General features: G+C 46.8%; 1 protein-coding gene across 4 annotated transcripts in view; it reads right to left on the bottom strand.

The window, feature by feature from the left end:
- Positions 1–12,384: 12,384 nt before the first annotated feature.
- The window catches only part of LOC129855592 (zinc finger protein 827-like), a gene marked incomplete at its 5' end in the record, with an annotated part of 69,459 nt that continues 62,115 nt past the window's right edge, over positions 12,385–19,728 (bottom strand). For 2 of the 4 annotated variants that reach the window (XM_055923420.1, XM_055923421.1), the window contains 1 exon segment: positions 12,385–16,824. In XM_055923420.1, the coding sequence (XP_055779395.1) occupies positions 15,867–16,824 (958 nt within the window). 4 annotated transcript variants of the gene reach the window in all.

The raw sequence follows: 19,728 nt of genomic DNA, 5'->3' as shown, positions 1-19,728 counted from the left end.
CCTTATTATCTCTGGCTGTACTCTCACTAGCCCTCACCCCCCTCTCCTCTCAATACCCTTCTCTCTCTCTCCCCTCTCTCTATCTCTACCCATCCCTCACTCCCCGTCTCTTCCTATCTCTCACTCCTGGCCCTTCTCTCTCCTCTCAATTCAATTCAAGGGGCTTTATTGGCATGGGAAACATATGTTAACATTGCCAAAGCAAGTGAAGTAGATAATATACAAAAGTGAATATCCCCTGTTCTCTCTCTCTCCGCCCGTCCATCTCTCCTGGTCGTGCTGCCCTCTTGCCAGTCTCTATTATCCGTCTTTCCAGTGGTCTCTCCAGGCTGGGCAACCAGTGGTCTCTCCAGGCTGGGAAACCAGTGGTCTCTCCAGGCTGGGCAACCAGTGGTCTCTCCAGGCTGGGCAACCAGTGGTCTCTCCAGGCTGGGCAACCAGTGGTCTCTCCAGGCTGGGAAACCAGTGGTCTCTCCAGGCTGGGCAACCAGAGGTCTCTCCAGGCTGGGAAACCAGAGGTCTCTCCAGGCTGGGAAACCAGAGGTCTCTCCAGGCTGGGAAACCAGTGGTCTCTCCAGGCTGGGAAACCAGTGGTCTCTCCAGGCTGGGCAACCAGTGGTCTCTCCAGGCTGGGCAACCAGTGGTCTCTCCAGGCTGGGCAACCAGTGGTCTCTCCAGGCTGGGCAACCAGTGGTCTCTCCAGGCTGGGCAACCAGTGGTCTCTCCAGGCTGGGCAACCAGTGGTCTCCAGGCTGTGCTCCAGTGGTCTCTCCAGGCTGTGCTCCAGTGGTCTCTCCAGGCTGTGCTCCAGTGGTCTCTCCAGTCTGTGCTCCAGTGGTCTCTCCAGGCTGTGCTCCAGTGGTCTCTCCAGGCTGTGCTCCAGTGGTCTCTCCAGTCTGTGCTCCAGTGGTCTCTCCAGGCTGGGCAACCAGTGGTCTCCAGGCTGTGCTCCAGTGGTCTCTCCAGTCTGTGCTCCAGTGGTCTCTCCAGGCTGTGCTCCAGTGGTCTCTCCAGGCTGTGCTCCAGTGGTCTCTCCAGTCTGTGCTCCAGTGGTCTCTCCAGGCTGTGCTCCAGTGGTCTCTCCAGGCTGTGCTCCAGTGGTCTCTCCAGTCTGTGCTCCAGTGGTCTCTCCAGGCTGTGCTCTAGTGGTCTCTCCAGGCTGTGCTCTAGTGGTCTCTCCAGGCTGTGCTCCAGTGGTCTCCAGGCTGGGCAACCAGTGATCTCTCCAGGCTGGGCAACCAGTGGTCTCTCCAGGCTGTGCTCCAGTGGTCTCTCCAGGCTGTGCTCCAGTGGTCTCTCCAGGCTGTGCTCCAGTGGTCTCTCCAGGCTGTGCTCCAGTGGTCTCTCCAGTCTGTGCTCCAGACAGACCATGTTTTGAGGCAATGCTGGACTACACTCCTTCACTTCTCCCCGGCTGCATACAGAGGCCAGCCTGTCACCCCTGTCCACAGCTACACACACACTGTCTCTCTCTGCTGTGTTGGGAAAACTACCAGACAGCTCCCTGCACGCCACAATCCCAGACTCCGCTAAATTGATTCATGTAGAGAAGCAGAAGAAGAACGGTACAATCTTGTATTTTATTCCACTGTGCTTTGAGCCCAGTGTCTTTTATGATGGAGGAATTAATGCCACAGCACTTAATGCCTTGGCAACCAGTAAAAAGTGTTCTAATCCGCGTCCCAAATGGCACCCTATTTCCTACATAGTGTACTACTTTTGCCCACGGGCTCTGGATCAAAAGTAGTGCACTATATAGAGAATATGGTGCCATTTGGGACGTAATCTAGTTTTTACTTTCTGGAACGGAGGAGGTTTATATTGGATAGTTGCTATTAACTACCGATAGACTGCACTCTGCCTTGCCCTCTCCTTGGCCATATGTTAATGACCACTCAGTGCTGCTGCCCTGGGGTACCCCTGCCCGCTGCTGGACTGGGTCAGCCAAGCACCAGACCCTCCAAACGACTAGGCTACCACTCAAACCTGGTTAAAATAACTGCACATGCTTGTTTCCCTGGATTTTTGATTAACATAATCTGAAAATTGGGCTATATGAAATGATAAAAAAAGATTTGTATTCCTAAAAATGCACCTTTTAATATGCGATATAAAGGGGTGTGTTTTGATTTGGTTCACTAATGGAGGGTAATGGATACAGCCCATTCTCCACCCTGCCCTAAGCCTACCAGGGTCTTATTCATCAGGGTATACCGTATCAAAACGTTTTACAACAGAAAATAGAAACTAGTGCTTCCTATTGGACATGGTTCAACTGGTCCATCCCTGTTTCAGTCCATTTTTGTTCCGTTTGATGCCTAATGAACACGACCCTGTTCTACCCACTGAGGTAACAAGATGGCAGCTGAGCTCTGCTCCCTGGTAGTTGATCACTGGCCGTTTTACTGCCCTGGCATGTTCCTGGCTCCTCTCTCTGCTCCGGGGGCAAAGCGGACACGGCCCACAGTAAAAGGCCTGTGAGGCGGGCAGGAAGCTGTGGCCGTGGCTGGCGAAGCTGGCTTCATCACGTCACGTTGACATGTCAGGGAGCCGTGCCAGGGCAGTGGGCACCGCCGTGACTCATTGTTCCCGCCACTTCCCGCTCTCCCCGGACAAGTTGCGTGGGAGCAGGTAGAGCGGGCGACGGGGCGAGTTAGCACCTGGTGGCAGATGGGCAGGGTAACCGGTGCCAGCCACACTGGACCACTGGTCTGGCAACTGGACACAGACTGACTGGACAGCCGGACGTGGCGTTTTTCTGGCACGAGGATATGGACCAGGTGTCTCCCTCTAGCAGCAAGCTGTGTGTGTGTCAGAGAGAAGGAGAGGAATGTGCTAGTATGCATCATTTAACATGACCACCTAAATGAATCCATGCTAGCAGTGTGTGTGTTTATGAGAGAGGGAGAGAGATTGCCCCATTTTATACTTCAAACCAAAGCCAACTTTACTGTACAGGCAGGACATTAATCTTAGGGAAACAAAATAAATCAAGATTGGTTTAGAAAAGAGCTGTCAGTCTAATTGTTGTGATAACCATTCCTGTGGTACTCTCAGGGCGTCTGTTGAAAGTCGGTGCCATGGAATTCCTGCTCATCGACATCCAAACATGCTATGGCCCTGAGAACTGACTGAGAGAGCGCTCTTGTGTGGTGGAGGAAGGTCTCCCTATAGGATGGTCTCTTCAGATCCTACATGCCCTACTTGTATTATTCTGCCTCCATTTCATGGTGGACTGCAGTGAGAAACCAATGAGATGAGGGTTTTGAAGTCCGGCCATTCCTGCTATTGACCTTAGTGGTGTAACTTGCTCTTTTATGTTTCCAATAGAAGTGATTATCGTTGTTTCTCGCAAATAGCCTAAATCACACCCAAAAGCAGAATGCAGGCTTCTTACTGAAATGAAAGAGCATGGCTGGCATTTGCAGATGACAGAAATCCCTCTAAAAATCGGTATTTATCTGTTATACTACAGGGGAAATATTGAGAATGGAAAGTGCCCAGTTTGAAAAAACGAATTTGCCCTTCAGCTTGTGTGTCTCTCCACCAATGAGGGTTAAATGACTATCTGGGCACCTTGGCAACCATCGCTGTGCTGCTCCTGAGTCGCTACCTACATCTGGACTGGCTGAACTCAAGACTGTAGAGTAAGCTTTTGTTTATTTGTTAGTTGTACTGTGCCAGTGCCTATCTGCCTGTCTTGGTAAAGAAACTGATGTGTTATCTGACATTGGTACATGATCTTTTCAGAACAAATGCTGGTATAATCATGTTCTGTTACTGTAGTCATGGTGATATGTGACGTGTGTGTGAGTGTAATTGAGAATCTTATTAACCAAGATATGTAAACCTTTGAGGCAAAGACAGTACAGTATGAAGATAGGCAGAAACTGCTTCTCCAATAGAAATCCCAGATATGAAGTTGTTTTTGATGAAAATGAACACGTCAGTTTGTCACTTTCACAAGGTCGGAGTGATAACATGCTTGACTAGAGCAGGGGTAATATCTGACCAATGCAGGGTTGGCGCTTCAGGCTTTCCCAAACTCAGTCCTGGTTTTGTTTTTTGCCCTGGCACTACACAGCTGATTGAAATGATCAAAGCTTGATGATGAGTTGGTTATTTGAATCAGCTGTGTAGTTCTAGGGCAAAAACCAAAACGTGCACCCACAGGGGGCACCAGGACCGAGTTTGGGAAACCCTGGACTAGGGGAGGGTTGAGGAGGAGGGATGACACTTGACTAGGGGAGGGTTAACGCTTGACTTGTGCAGGGTTGATACTTGACTAGAGTAGGTCTGAGGAGGAATGAGGAAGTTCATAATATGTATTCCGTACAGTAAGCTTGTATTCCGGTTGATGTTTCCAACTGGGCACAGACGTCAATTCAACGTCTATTTCACGTTGGTTCAACATCATTTCATTGAAATGATGTGGAAACGACGTTGATTCACCCAGTGTTATTGTCCTGAGTCTTACCTGGAGGCCAAAATTGGGTTTATTGTAAAAATACATAAGTGCTTTTTTGTCTTAATTTAAGGTTAGGGTTTGGCATTAGGGTTAGCAGTGTGGTTAGGGTTTGGCATTAGGGTTAGCAGTGTGGTTAGGGTTTGGCATTAGGGTTAGCAGTGTGGTTAAGGTTAGGGTTTGGCATTAGGGTTAGCAGTGTGGTTAGGGTTTGGCATTAGGGTTAGCAGTGTGGTTAGGGTTTAGCATTAGTGTTAGCAGTGTGGTTAGGGTTTAGCATTAGTGTTAGCAGTGTGGTTAAGGTTAGGGTTTGGTATTAGGGTTAGCAGTGTGGTTAAGGTTAGGTTTATATTGTGGCTGTGCCAGCTAGTGACCACTTTGCATAACTGCTTCCACAACAACGCTATCTTGCCTTGTAAGCTGCTGTATAATGGTCCGGATGGTGGACATGAAATACTAATTGATGATATCTCCACACTCCACAGCAGTCTTATATGATATATAAGTAGATTATTCCAAGATGGGAATACAAGATGTCCGACTTGCCCAAAAATGTGTTTTATCGTGTAGTAGTAGCCACGTACAACGACTAGACCAGACATCTGGATGGATGCGATCCAAGTTAATTTGTTTGACCCGCTCTCCTCTTAAATGAGAATTGATGGTAGGATTCCCAATGTCTTGATTGGAAGACAAACGAGTATGGGGCGGTCCCGTAATTGATTGAAGACCGCAATTGGATTAGGCTAATTGAAATGCATTGTAGAAATTGTTAGATGCTCAAGTACATGGAATCATTTAAAACACTACTAACCAGGCAGTGATCAGGTCTTAACACAAATAGGAAGGATTCTATTAAAGATGGTGGTTTCTGTGTCTAAACATGTCTGTTCAACACAGTGGTGGTACGTGGGTAAAATCACCGGGGAAGCCAATCCAGAGAAAAAAGCCACATTACAACCTGTGTGTTGTGATAATTGTGTTGTTTGCTTCAACTTCAACATTTCAACATCTAATCACCTCTGCTTAGTCAAATACAATGACAACTAAAAGATATCAAAAACCATTTAGTCCAATCAACGTAAGCTAAATAAAATGTGGCTGTTCGTGGTTCTGATTTGTGTCTGTGTGTGCGTGTTGGTGCAAGTAGAAAACCATTCTGTCAAAGACATATGCTCTCAATGCGATTTGACAGGAGAGACGACAAATCCAAACGGGCTTCCCATGACACTTTTTTTTTGGTGTGCCAAGACCATTCACAGTTGAGCTCACTCAGTTTAGCTCAATGCTGAGTGGCTATTATTTGATGCTTTTTTTTTAATCAAGGGAGGCCAAATGCTCGCTGGCTTCCCATGCATTCAATGCTACGGGCGGCACGATGTCATACTCTTTTGGACCAGACAGCATCAGATAGATGGCCGGTGTTTCGCTTGCTCGAATGCTTTCTTCGGTTAGATACATTCAGCCTCTTGCGAATTGAAGGGCAATTATGAAACATTTTGTGTTTGTTTCTTAGAAATGTTTTGGGAAAGACTGGCTTCCCTTGGCATCCATGAATACACACCACTGGTTCAATGTCACATTGGATATTGTGGTGGATTTGAAAACATGGAGAATGATACCCTTATGTTTCTCTGTGTGGATTCCTCAGTAAACAACCGCTGTACCTGGTTTTACTGTATTTCCAAACCAAGAATAAAGTACAACTGTCTCCAGATCAGTTTTTCACCTGGCCAGCCGAAGCAGATCGTTGGGGGTGAGACTGGGGTCAGTGTTACACTTCATTACTTCACCAGGGGAATGAGGAGCAGGATTAGCTCGTCTCTGACCTTGGATCTGCTCTTAAAAAGAAGCCACACGCACAAAAACCTGCCAGCCTCAGATCTCTACGGACCTGAATCATTGAAATCAGTGCTGGTCTTGTAATAGACAGAAATGGTGAGGAATATAAATATAAAGCAGCAATAGATCTAAAGGTAGAATAGAATAGAATGGCTAATTAGAAGAGATACATTTTAGATTGCATTTGATGGTAACTGATTGATGCTGGCAAGATGCTGGAAATGACCACATTTTAAAAGACTGTGCACATACTATCATGTTCTAAATGTCAACAAAAACAAAACAGAAGATGATGCCAGTATCACTGAGCGTGATGTCCAATAGGAAAATGAAAAGACCTATTCATGCCATTGTGTTATGACCGAAGAGCTCATATCCATAGAAACCAAGTAACCTATGGCTGGTCAGTGTCCCGTAGTGCCATGGTAACAGTCTAGCCCTGACAACAGTCATGAGATTTACTGGGTCTCCATTTCAGATGACTCTTCCTAGCTAAGTGGTATGACCCCCCATCTGTTTCACCAAGTTACAGTAAATCCCTCCCCCTTATATACAGTACAGTAAACATGCCTTCCTTGTCCAATCAAAATCACCCAGCTTATGTTTGGAGTTGTGTAGTGAGGCAGTGTGTGTGTGGCTATACGATCCATCCACCTATAATGTTCCGGGGCGGCCCCAAGTCTGGATACGCCAGAGCCCGGTGGCTTCTTGGTAATCCCTCTTCCTCGGTGGCGATGGTACCCCCTGTGGATCTTCCTGAATCAGATTGTCGCGGACCCCCTCCGCCTCTACCGAGCGATGTCTCACCCCTGCGATTAGGAGCTCACACCGCATGGGGTGGTTGGCTAGTGATGGTGACGTCAGGCCCTGGTTGGTGGGATTGGCTGCAGAAGGACAAGCAAGTAAATGCATGTCCTCTCTGTTGCCTATTCTGGACGGGCAAATGAGTGATACACCACAGGAGACTGCAGGGCTCCCACATAGAACCCTATTCGCTATAAAGTGCACTACTTTAGACCAGGATCCATAGAGCTCTGGTCAAAAGTAGTGCACTTGGGACCTAACCCAGACTACAGATCATCCCCCTATCCCTTTTTTACTTGGCTAGATCCCAGCTCTTGATTGGATAAGAGGTGTTTTTCTCACCTGAGGTGGAAGCTGTCCAGTCGTAATAGAACGTGATTATCAACGAATGGATAAGGTTGTAGCACATTGGATTTCATTGAACTCGATCTGAAATTACATTCACTTTATAAAATAAGTTTGGTTTGGAAACTAGTCATTTCTGAAAAGTTGCATTAGTGCTGGTATACCCCATACTAAATCAAATCCAGAGTTAGTTTCCCCCTTATTTTTCTCTGCACCAACAATCCTCTCTTCTCCTAGTACCACAGCCTCTCTGTTGCAGGCCTTCTCTTTGTCTCTCTGGTTACGTACAAAATGGCAACCTTATCTTTATAGTGCACACTACTTTTGACCAAAGTCCTATGGACTCTGGTCAAAAGTAGTGCACTATATAGGGAATAGGGTGCCATTTTGGACACATCCTCTGTTTGCCCCCTCAGTTTGTTTTCTCTATGGAGGGGAGAGAGGATCTGTCTTTACTTAGCTTCAGCTTCTTCTCCTTCACATGCTAAGACCTCAAACCCACCATGGACAGACAGGGGTGAAGAGAGGGAGCCTGGGAAGTACTGATGCTTCAGGGCAGACATGAGAGTAGAGGGAGGAGAGAAAGGGGGAATAAGAGGGAGGTGGAGAGAGTGAGATGGAGGGAGAGAAAAGGAGGGTAGGGGAGGAGTGAGAGAACAGGGTAGGGGAGGAAGTGAGCGGGAGAAATAAAGTGGGAGAGAGAGAAAGGAGTGGAGGGAGAGAGAAAGGTAGATAGAGGGGTACAGTGAGAAAGAAAAAGGGTAGATAGAGAGAATCACCATACTAGAGAGAAAGAGGAAAAAGTGGAAAGACAGAGGGAGGCAGGCCGCTGGGTGGCAGATCCCTCCTGCCGACACACACTTCTGTCTAAGCAGCTTTCCTCTCAGGGCGGGGTCAGCCCAGGTCACAGTGGGATTACACTTTTGGCAAACAATAGGGAGCTCCTCTCGCTCTCCCTCTGTCTCTTTCCCTCTCTTTCTCTCTCCCTCTGCCTGCAAAGCCGCGCCGCTGTGACTCCCCCGTGACTCGAACCAGCTGTAATAAAGCCAAGGCAGCCTGAACCTACAAACAAAAAGCTAACACGCTATCGATCGGTGCCGGCCAACTTTCGCGAGGTGGTGTCGAAAGGTCTTCGCTGTGCAGACAGCTTGAGCCCAGGGGTGGAGGGATATTATTATAAATATATATACACCTTTTTGTGAGGAAGGAGAAATTCTACATTTTGGACAATAGCATTGTATAGTAATATAAGATGCTATAGGCATGAGCTAAATATGAATGGAAGTCAATCTTTAGACGTCTTTATACCCTCAAATCAATACTGTCCTGCCATGTGTGTGCGAGTGAGTGAGTCTCCACTAGTGTGTATGCAAGTTGTGCCCGCGCGAGTGTCTCCATCTCCACTTCCTAATCAACACTTCCACTCATAGGGAGGTCAGCTGAGCAGGCCCCTAGTGACCCTGGCACTGCTTTGAACTTAATTAAGCAGCTTTAAACACACTGGAGAGAAGACTCATTAATACCACGGTATGGCAAACGGCCAGATCTAGACGCCAACATTTGAACTACATAGAGAAGAGAGAGGAGTTTCAGACTTGAACACGGGTGAACTCTGTAAAGGTTAAGATCCAGGGCAGTGAGATGACCAGTTGGTCTAGCATCGCCGAAGCTCCATACTTTACTCTGAGCAACACTGAAATCCTGTGGATGAGGTACTGTAGATACAGATCATTGGGTAATATGAACAGATAACATTACTGCATAATATACAGACTTTCAACTGAAATAGTGCATATCATATAAACAGCCATATGTAACTGTCAATACTAAAGGGGGAGAGAGGGGGTCTCTCACCCCTTCAAAGTATTGGCTGTTTATACACTGCTCAAAAAAATAAAGGGAACACTTAAACAACACAATGTAACTCCAAGTCAATCACACTTCTGTGAAATCAAACTGTCCACTTAGGAAGCAACACTGATTGACAATAAATTTCACATGCTGTTGTGCAAATGGAATAGACAAAAGGTGGAAATTATAGGCAATTAGCAAGACACCCCCCAAAACAGGAGTGATTCTGCAGGTGGTGACCACAGACCACTTCTCAGTTCCTATGCTTCCTGGCTGATGTTTTGGTCACTTTTGAATGCTGGCGGTGCTCTCACTCTAGTGGTAGCATGAGACGGAGTCTACAACCCACACAAGTGGCTCAGGTAGTGCAGTTCATCCAGGATGGCACATCAATGCGAACTGTGGCAAAAAGGTTTGCTGTGTCTGTCAGCGTAGTGTCCAGAGCATGCAGGCGCTACCAGGAGAAAGGCCAGTACATCAGGAGACGTGGAGGAGGCCGTAGGAGGGCAACAACCCAGCAGCAGGACCGCTACCTCCGCCTTTGTGCAAGGAGGTGCACTGCCAGCGCCCTGCAAAATGACCTCCAGCAGGCCACAAATGTGCATGTGTCTGCTCAAACGGACTCCATGAGGGTGGTATGAGGGCCCGACGTCCACAGGTGGGGGTTGTGCTTACAGCCCAACACCGTGCAGGACGTTTGGCATTTGCCAGAGAACACCAAGATTGGCAAATTCGCCACTGGCGCCCTGTGCTCTTCACAGATGAAAGCAGGTTCACACTGAGCACATGAGCACGTGTGACAGACGTGACAGAGTCTGGAGACGCCGTGGAGAACGTTCTGCTGCCTGCAACATCCTCCAGCATGACCAGTTTGGCGATGGGTCAGTCATGGTGTGGGGTGGCATTTCTTTGTGGGGCCGCACAGCCCTCCATGTGCTCGCCAGAGGTAGCCTGACTGCCATTAGGTACCGAGATGAGATCCTCAGACCCCTTGTGGGACCATATGCTGACACATGCACATTTGTGGCCTGCTGGAGGTCATTTTGCAGGGCTCTGGCAGTGCACCTCCTTGCACAAAGGCGGAGGTAGCGGTCCTGCTGCTGGGTTGTTGCCCTCCTCCACGTCTCCTGATGTACTGGCCTGTCTCCTGGTAGCGCCTCCATGCTCTGGACACTACGCTGACAGACACAGCAAACCTTTTTGCCACAGCTCGCATTGATGTGTCATCCTGGATGAACTGCACAACCTGAGCCACTTGTGTGGGTTGTAGACTCCGTCTCATGCTACCACTAGAGTGAGAGCACCGCCAGCATTCAAAAGTGACCAAAACATCAGCCAGGAAGCATAGGAACTGAGAAGTGGTCTGTGGTCACCACCTGCAGAATCACTCCTGTTTTGGGGGGTGTCTTGCTAATTGCCTATAATTTCCACCTTTTGTCTATTCCATTTGCACAACAGCATGTGAAATTTATTGTCAATCAGTGTTGCTTCCTAAGTGGACAGTTTGATTTCACAGAAGTGTGATTGACTTGGAGTTACATTGTGTTGTTTAAGTGTTCCCTTTATTTTTTTGAGCAGTGTATGATATGCACTATTTCAGTTTAAATTAGACATGTCTTTAATTGTTTATTTCCCTTTTGTTTATTATCTACTTCATGTAAACATGTTTCCCATGCCAATAAAGCCATTGAATTGAGAGAGGGGGGGGAGAGAGAATGGGGATATACAGAGGGAGAGAGTGTGTGTGTTTGGGATACTGACTGTAGGCCTGTTAAAGGAGAACTTTAGACCAAGGTGTTCTATAGCTCGGGGCCTAACGGTGATAAATGAGTCCCTTAATTTCTGCAAACACTTTATCTCTGCTTCATCTGTTTTCATTAGGCTGGCCCCAACCTCTGGCTGGGTGAGAACGTGCTGCTGCTGTCTGCTGCCTCCATTACAGCACTGTGGACACGCCCCAAATTGCACCCTATTCCCTATGTAGCGCACTATTTTTGACCAGGGCAGCAAGGCCGGTTGGTTGTTTAGCAACAAAACAGAGGCGTGCGCAACTATGGGGCAAAACAAACGGTGTTGGCTTAGATTGTTGACAACGTGTCAGGCCCTGGTCAAAAGTAGTTCACTTTATAGGGAACAGGGGTCAAAAGTAGTGCACTATATAGGGAATAGGGTGCCATTTCAGATGTCACAGCCTATGAAACGTATAGAGAGCTGCGTCGCATCAGAAAGAGTCCTCCGCCGTCTCTCATAAGGCCTGAGTGTTGGCCGGTTAGATTGCTTTGAGGTATTCCATAATTTGATTTTTGGGATGATCCATTGCTGCTCTTTTCTTTCCCGGTGTAAACGTCTCCACCGGTATAGCAGCTATACCTGGTGTAAACGTCTCCACCGGTATAGCAGCTATACCTGGTGTAAACGTCTCCACCGGTATAGCAGCTATACCTGGTGTAAACGTCTCCACCGGTATAGCAGCTATACCTGGTGTAAACGTCTCCACCGGTATAGCAGCTATACCTGGTGTAAACGTCTCCACCGGTATAGCAGCTATACCTGGTGTAAACGTCTCCACCGGTATAGCAGCTATACCTGGTGTAAACGTCTCCACCGGTATAGCAGCTATACCTGGTGTAAACGTCTCCACCGGTATAGCAGCTATACCTGGTGTAAACGTCTCCACCGGTATAGCAGCTATACCTGGTGTAAACGTCTCCACCGGTATAGCAGCTATACCTGGTGTAAACGTCTCCACCGGTATAGCAGCTATACCTGGTGTAAACGTCTCCACCGGTATAGCAGCTATACCTGGTGTAAACGTCTCCACCGGTATAGCAGCTATACCTGGTGTAAACGTCTCCACCGGTATAGCAGCTATACCTGGTGTAAACGTCTCCACCGGTATAGCAGCTATACCTGGTGTAAACGTCTCCACCGGTATAGCAGCTATACCTGGTGTAAACGTCTCCACCGGTATAGCAGCTATACCTGGAGAGAGGCAGTTTCAACTATATACAATCAAGACAACATGACATTGAAAATCACATTATAGAATTGAAAGAAAAACCAGACCTGAGGTAGAATATCTGTTGTAAGCTTTACTTTCAAATCCTGTTACATTTAGATCTGGCAACTTTTGAACATAAAATAATGCCAAAACAAAAAACAAACGAATACAAAAAACAAAAAAGTACAAATGATCTATTTACCAGTTATTGTCACAAACAACCCTGTACAGCCTTAACAATGAACTAATCAAAAAGCTTTATACAGCACATACCAATTTTTACTGAGTGCCAAAAAGATGAACGAAAACACACAAAAAAGAAGATAGTTGAGTCTTGTCGAGTCATAAAATAGAGAGAGAGATGTCATGCGTACTCCGAAGTGCTCAGAAAGGTAGTCACCCGACATAACATTTAACAAAAAAATCACCTTCTGCAGCTTCTTTACAATTAGGCAAAAAATGATAAGCAAACGATAAGTGCTTAAAAATACTGGGTTTGGAAAGGACAGAGAAGCGATCCCTGTCGGCCTTTTCTTCTCCTTAGACACACTAACCAGACCAAGGGGCCGTTTTATAAGAAGAAAGAACTGCAGCCATTTTTGATTACATAATGATTATGCGGTAGCTATATATATATAAAAAAGGCATACAGTCAGTCGTAAAAAGACGGGCACATTCTTTTTTGTTCCTCTTAGTTTTTGTTTTTAGATTTGGACCCTGAAAATCAGTTTGACTCATTCTCAGTGGTCTCAGGCGGTTCCCTTCCACCAAGTGGCACTAGAGTATTACATATTAGAGGATAGATAAGGAGCTGGAGCTGACCTAGGAGTGTGTGTGTGTGGCAGGGGTGGGGGCTCCTTGTACTATAATGTAGCAGCGACCAGCGGACAGCATGCTGAACATTGCTATGTTGTCAAAGGGAACTAAAAGAAAACCAACCACGGGGGAGAGATTTAACTGTTACACCCCTCTGTTACCAGGAAGTGACGGATTTAATCCTAGCATCACAACCTCGTTTTTAAGTTTCATTTGGTCTTAACAATGCATTGTTCTCTCAATTGTTTTGTTGTCATTACAAAGAAATAAAAAATATATATTAAAAAAAAAATCACAAAATGAAAAGTACAAGAAACAAGCAAAACAATTAAGGTTAAAAAAAAAAAAATCCCTTTACAAATAAGAAACCATTTTGGCTTAAAGACCACTTGGGAATGCGAGCAAGGTCAATTAAATGGGTAATGCTTTTGAATAAAAAAAACAAAATGCCTTTATTATGCTGCCTGGTCTCATGTACACTCTTCATGTTGAGCATCTCCATCTGTACAGATAAATACATTTTTCATGTTCAAAAAGTGCAGCACTGTGCAAAATTGGCTTTGACAATTTAGGCTGGGCCCTTTGGGTCTCCCAGCGTAGTTTAGTTCAACCTCCACTGTCTAATTCATGCAATTTGTGTTCATCTGCGCTCTGCAATTTTACAGAGGTAAAAACCCTCCGCACTAAACCAGAAAATGTCTACACAACAAAAATCAGGAAATCACGGTTTTGATTCAGATCGTTCACAGCAAACATCTTAAAAAGGTAATACGTCTGTTTCCGGTGATATCCTATCGGACCGACAGCTCAAACGTTTGCACTATAACAATATGAACTAGGTAAGTGCTTTTGGTTTTGAAATGGGACTAAGCTAAGTGCAATTACAACTGAGAGATGGAGCGAAGGGGGAATAGAAAGCAGTACCATGTCTTCTCACTGAGATAGAAGCGACACCACCAAAACCTAACCAATGGCTGCTTCCTCGTCAACAACATTGGACCTATCGGAGCCTTCATCAAAATGGCTTCATAATAGCGATGCACGTTAGTAGAAAACGCTCATCGTCCTACGTTTAAAAGGCTCAGTAAAAAAGAGAAAGACGAATGAAAAAAAACAAATGAACAACCTAAAAAGACACAGAAGGCCACCGACCTACAAAACCAACCCCTTGCTTTCTGTCATATAGGCAACGGTACCCAACAGTCCCTGCCTGCAACTACACCGCACATCTGTATCACGTTCGCATCACGTACATCAACAAAGACAAATACATTCATTCAAGTCATTTTGGAACAGTTTCTTTCTGTTTTTTCTTTTACACAAAATTACAAAAGAGCTCCAAAAAGCACCATTGAATCGGCCTGTGGTGACCGGAGCTGTTGAGGGTTTTAACACCCCGTCAGCTGGTCACCTCCACAAAACAGGTATCTCTTACAGCTTATCTAACGTAATGGTGCGCCAGTCCATACATAGTTCTACACATGATGCTGGACCGAACGACACCTGGGTCATATTCATTAGGGCGCAACGTAGCATAACGACAAGTTCTGGTGATTCAGTCCTTTTTCTTCCGTTTGGTGCCTAATGAATAGGACCCTGGTCTCAGGGGTTACAGGTGTCCTCATGGAACCTTTGATGTGGGCTGGTGGGGTAAAACTAATCTGGTCCCAGATCTGTTTGTGGTGTCTTGCCAATTCCTACGGTCATTGTCACGACAGCACAAACACATCTGGGACTAGGCTACGGTTACACACGGGCTAAGTTGGGGAAAGCAAAGACTATAGCATGAGGCTATAATGTGTGTTACATTGATTTGAAAACCGTTTGAATTGGCAAAGGGCCTTGAGTAGAGAATGTCACTTGTTCTGTCCACCCCACCGCACAACGTCAAACAACGTACAAGACGTCACCTGTGTGTATGGGTTGCCAAGACGACCGCCACCTGAGACAAAGGTGAGTTCCGTCGACGTTTGATGCATATGGTTTCACCATTACACAAAACCAAACAGATAAAGTCAAAGCTTAGTTGTGGGGGAGATTGAAGGCTACAAAACTATGTACAGTACACATTTGTTAAATAATTCATTAAGTGCGTGGTTTGAGGCGTTGCTTTGGAAACGAGACTTTTGAGAAAAAGCGTTCCGTTTCATTGGTTCTTGTTCGCGGCGCATCACAATTTAACAACCTGGGGATTGGTTCATCATACCCTATTAAATGACGTGCATCAAAGCTAGCGGAAACAAAGAGGCAGGCATGCTATTCTGATGCGTAGTAGCCAAAAAGACAAAAATGCACTAAAAATGTCAGAGCACTTGTTTTGTTTCTTCTTCTTTTTCGACTTTTCTAACAAAAACAAAAAGAAAACACGGATCCGTTTTACAGATAATGCAGTTGGGTCCTGGTCATTCAAAAGTCCAAAAAACAAACATTAGAAAATAAAAAGTAGAGAGAGAGAGTAATAATTCAATCGATATAACAGATAAGAAAAGCAGCTTTTGATATAAATGCATTTTTTAGCACATACAGCCTTTTCTCTGATAAATTCTTTTTTTTTTCTCCATTGTCTACAATAACTACTTGTCTGTCTCTGTCCAGCTTATTCAGCTGGCTTGATTGGAAAGTTTTCCCCATCGCAGTGGATAACGATCATTCACACCACTGTCCAGGGAGAGAGGGATGGAGAGAAAGGGGAACGAGAGGGAGGGGGAAGAGATAGGGATGAGAAGGAGGAGAGGAGAACAGTCACACAGTCTTGGCTCTCTCCGTCAGTCCCAGTCCTAGGTAAGCCAGGAAGGAGTGTTTGAGTGAGGTGGGCGAGGGAGGAGAGGGGGTGGAGGAGAGGAAAAGGGGGGAGGAGGAGGGCGGCCTCTGGAGTCTGGAGAGGGGCGAGTGGAATGTGGAGCGGTGGCAGTGGGTGAACAGGGTTGTGAGGGGGATCAGGTGCGCCCGCTCGCAGTTTCCCAACTGCTCGTAGACGTGGCGTGGGGAGGGGAAGAAGAGGGAGGGGCCTCCGCCATTGGTTGTGGTCGCTGTCAGGTAACGCTGGGCTGGGGGCGGGAGTTCCTGTTGACGGTGGTGTTGTTTCCCTGTGATGAGTGACAGGGCGACAGACTGCAGGGCCTGGGAGGCAGAGAGAATCATGAGGGGGCTGCTGCTACCGCTCCCCCCGCTACTCCCATCCCCACCTCCACCTACCCCCAGGAGGAAGGGCTCCTCGCCCCGCAGAGACCCCACCAGAGAGCCCCCTAGCTGGGCCTGGAACTCCTCCTCGCCGGCCTCCTCCCCTTCCCCTCCATCCTGGTGCTTCTTGAGGTGGCGGCTGAAGATGAAGGGGTGGGTGGTGGTGAAGGGGCACTCCGTGCAGCCGAAGGTCTGGCGCGGGGCGTGCTTCAGCTTCTTGTGCAGGTTCAGGTTGTCCTTGCGCTTGCAGCTGTAGCCGCAGCGGTCGCAGTGGAAGGGCCGCTCGCCCGTGTGCACGCGTACGTGCTCGATCAGCTTGTTGGCCGTCTTGGACAGGTAGCCGCACTGCTCACACTTGTAGTGGTTGCCGAGGCGATGCTCGCGCACGTGCCTCTCCAGCGCGGGCTGGTCGCACCACACCGACTGGCAGATGCGACACTTGTACTCCATCTTGTAATGGGTCTTCAGGTGGCACTCCATGGCCGCCGGTCGATTGGTGGAATAAATGCAGACGGGGCACCTGGGAAACAGGAAGGAGGAAGTGGAAGGGGGCAGGACATGGGAAATACACACACAATAGCGAGGGGAGGTTTAACAAAGAGAGGACTTAAATACACGATGACTAAAATACACACCTTAAGACTTCAACACAAGGGAGGATGAAGAGGGGGAAAGGTGAAGGAGGAAAGGTGTGTGTGATGTGTCCTGAATATTTTACCCTAAGGGAATGATTGGTGGGTGTGTGTGTGTGGTGGAAAGTGTGTGTGTGTGTTGTTGAAATTTTAAAGTGTGTAGGGTGGGTTGGGGTTGAAAGTGTGTTTGGAGTGGGTTGGTGGTAGGTGGGTGGGGCATGTAGAACTGGGCAGAGACAGGTTGTGGAAAGAGAACAGGATTGGACGGAATTAGGAATGGAAGGATAACTGAAATAAATGGAAATGTGGCACTTACATTTAAATAGCACCATTCATCTGCTCTGGGCCCCAAAGCGCTTCACAAACCCTGCAGAACAGAATCACCTCAGAATACAACCAGCCACGTGGTGAAGACCCTACACACGCCTTCTCTCTCCCATACACTCCTGGACATACACTCCTGAATGAACACTTCTGAGTACACTAAGGATGCCCTGGTAAAGGGAGGCCCTTCTCTGTCCTAGACACGCCTCAGTACACACTCCCCGAGTGCACAGTCTTTAGTACACTCTCCTCTTTGGTACACACTACAGCCTCGTCTCTTTTCTCCATTGTCTACAACTTCTCGTCTGTCTTTTGTCCAGCTTATTCAGCTGTGTTCTCCATTGCAGTGGATAACCATCACTCAGTCACCCCAACATCCACTGCTGAGCACACACTACTTAGTACACAATCCTGTCTGGACACACTACTCTAGAGTCTAGACTAGAGATACCATCTTGAACTGGACTGAGGGGGCAGCTGTGTTTGGGCTACCTGCTTTTAATTCTGACCTATCAAACCTTAACCGCACAGCTCATGTGGACTGTCTGTCTGGTTTTAAATCAGGATAGAGGATGGATTTTTAACAAACATTAAAACACTCTACTATAATGACTGAACTAATTGCACCCTTGAACATTTGAAATGTGAAATAAATACATTCCCATGTACCTAAAATTGACTAATACTGTTAGCAGTGTTGATGGTGTGTGTGTTCCTGTATTGACCAATGAACGTGGAGAGAATCGGTGGTTGCATATTGAGACCTTAACTGTGCCTCTACTCCTTGTAACAAGACAATAACAGATACCTCAGTAAACTACGACCCTGACTCTCTCACTCCAAACACAAACCAACATCTGATCTAATGCTACCGATGGCTAGACAATGGACAGCATCTGGTGAATAGTGGTGACAGCTTGACAGTAAGCGTGGTCAAGTGACCGTGTAGGCCGATCAGTTAATGGCGAGATGAGTTCAATGGCGTCTGATTGATATCGATGGCTCTACACGTGCATTGACTGACTGCGTATCATGGCAAACAACTTCAACAAATAGATACAAACAAAAAAAAGAAACACATAAAAATGACAGTGACTGTTGTGTGTTAACTAACAATCTGTTTCTACTGCGCTTAAATATTTTCCCTAGATGTCTGCTCAGATTTCCTGTTAAGTGATTGCATGTGAATGCATGTACTACTTTCAATCCAGAGGGTTTCAAATGCAATCTGGGAAAATATAACATCTACGTGCTATTAAATATGCATCAGTGTGTGCAGGCTTTAAAAGCACAGCGCTAGGCTAATGTTATTAGCATGTTGTTGCGTGTGTGTTGGAGGAGTGTCATGGCTAGGCTAATGTCATTAGCATGTTGCTGTGTGTGTGTTGGAGGAGCTTCATGGCTAGGCTAAGGTCATTAGCGTGTTGATGCGTGTGTGTTGGCGGAGCGTCATGGCTAGGCTAATGTCATTAGCATGTTGCTGTGTGTGTGTTGGAGGAGCTTCATGGCTAGGCTAATGTCATTAGCATGTTGCTGTGTGTGTGTTGGAGGAGCTTCATGGCTAAGCTAATGTCATTAGCATGTTGTTGCGTGTGTGTTGGAAGAGCGTCATGATATGCTAATGTCATTAGCATGTTGCTGTGTGTGTGTTGGAGGAGCTTCATGGCTAGGCTAATGTCATTAGCATGTTGCTGTGTGTGTGTTGGAGGAGCGTCATGGCTAGGCTAATGTCATTAGCATGTTGCTGTGTGTGTGTGTTGGAGGAGCTTCATGGCTAGGCTAATGTCATTGCATGTTGCTGTGTGTGTGTTGGAGGAGCTTCATGGCTAGGCTAATGTCATTAGCATGTTGTTGCGTGTGTGTTGGAGGAGCTTCATGGCTAGGCTAATGTCATTGCATGTTGCTGTGTGTGTGTTGGAGGAGCTTCATGGCTAGGCTAATGTCATTAACATGTTGCTGTGTGTGTGTTGGAGGAGCTTCATGGCTAGGCTAATGTCATTAACATGTTGCTGTGTGTGTGTTGGAGGAGCTTCATGGCTAGGCTAATGTCATTAGCATGGTGCTGTGTGTGTGTTGGAGGAGCTTCATGGCTAGGCTAATGTCATTAGCATGTTGTTGCGTGTGTGTTGGAGGAGCTTCATGGCTAGGCTAATGTCATTGCATGTTGCTGTGTGTGTGTTGGAGGAGCTTCATGGCTAGGCTAATGTCATTAACATGTTGCTGTGTGTGTGTTGGAGGAGCTTCATGGCTAGGCTAATGTCATTAGCATGGTGCTGTGTGTGTGTTGGAGGAGCTTCATGTACTGGCAGCGTTGGTTTAACATGAACAGACGGGCTAAATGGCTATGTATGGTTTACTGTGTGTGTGTGTGTGTGTGTGTGTGTGTGTGTGTGTGTGTGTGTGTGTGTGTGTGTGTGTGTGTGTGTGTGTGTGTGTGTGTGTGTGTGTGTGTGTGTGTGTGTGTGTGT

This window comes from Salvelinus fontinalis, chromosome 5 (genome assembly GCF_029448725.1).
Source record: "Salvelinus fontinalis isolate EN_2023a chromosome 5, ASM2944872v1, whole genome shotgun sequence".
Classification (NCBI taxonomy): Eukaryota; Metazoa; Chordata; class Actinopteri; order Salmoniformes; family Salmonidae; genus Salvelinus; species Salvelinus fontinalis.
The sequence above is the reverse complement of the archived record's forward strand: the minus strand, read 5'-3'. Positions and strand labels throughout refer to the sequence as shown.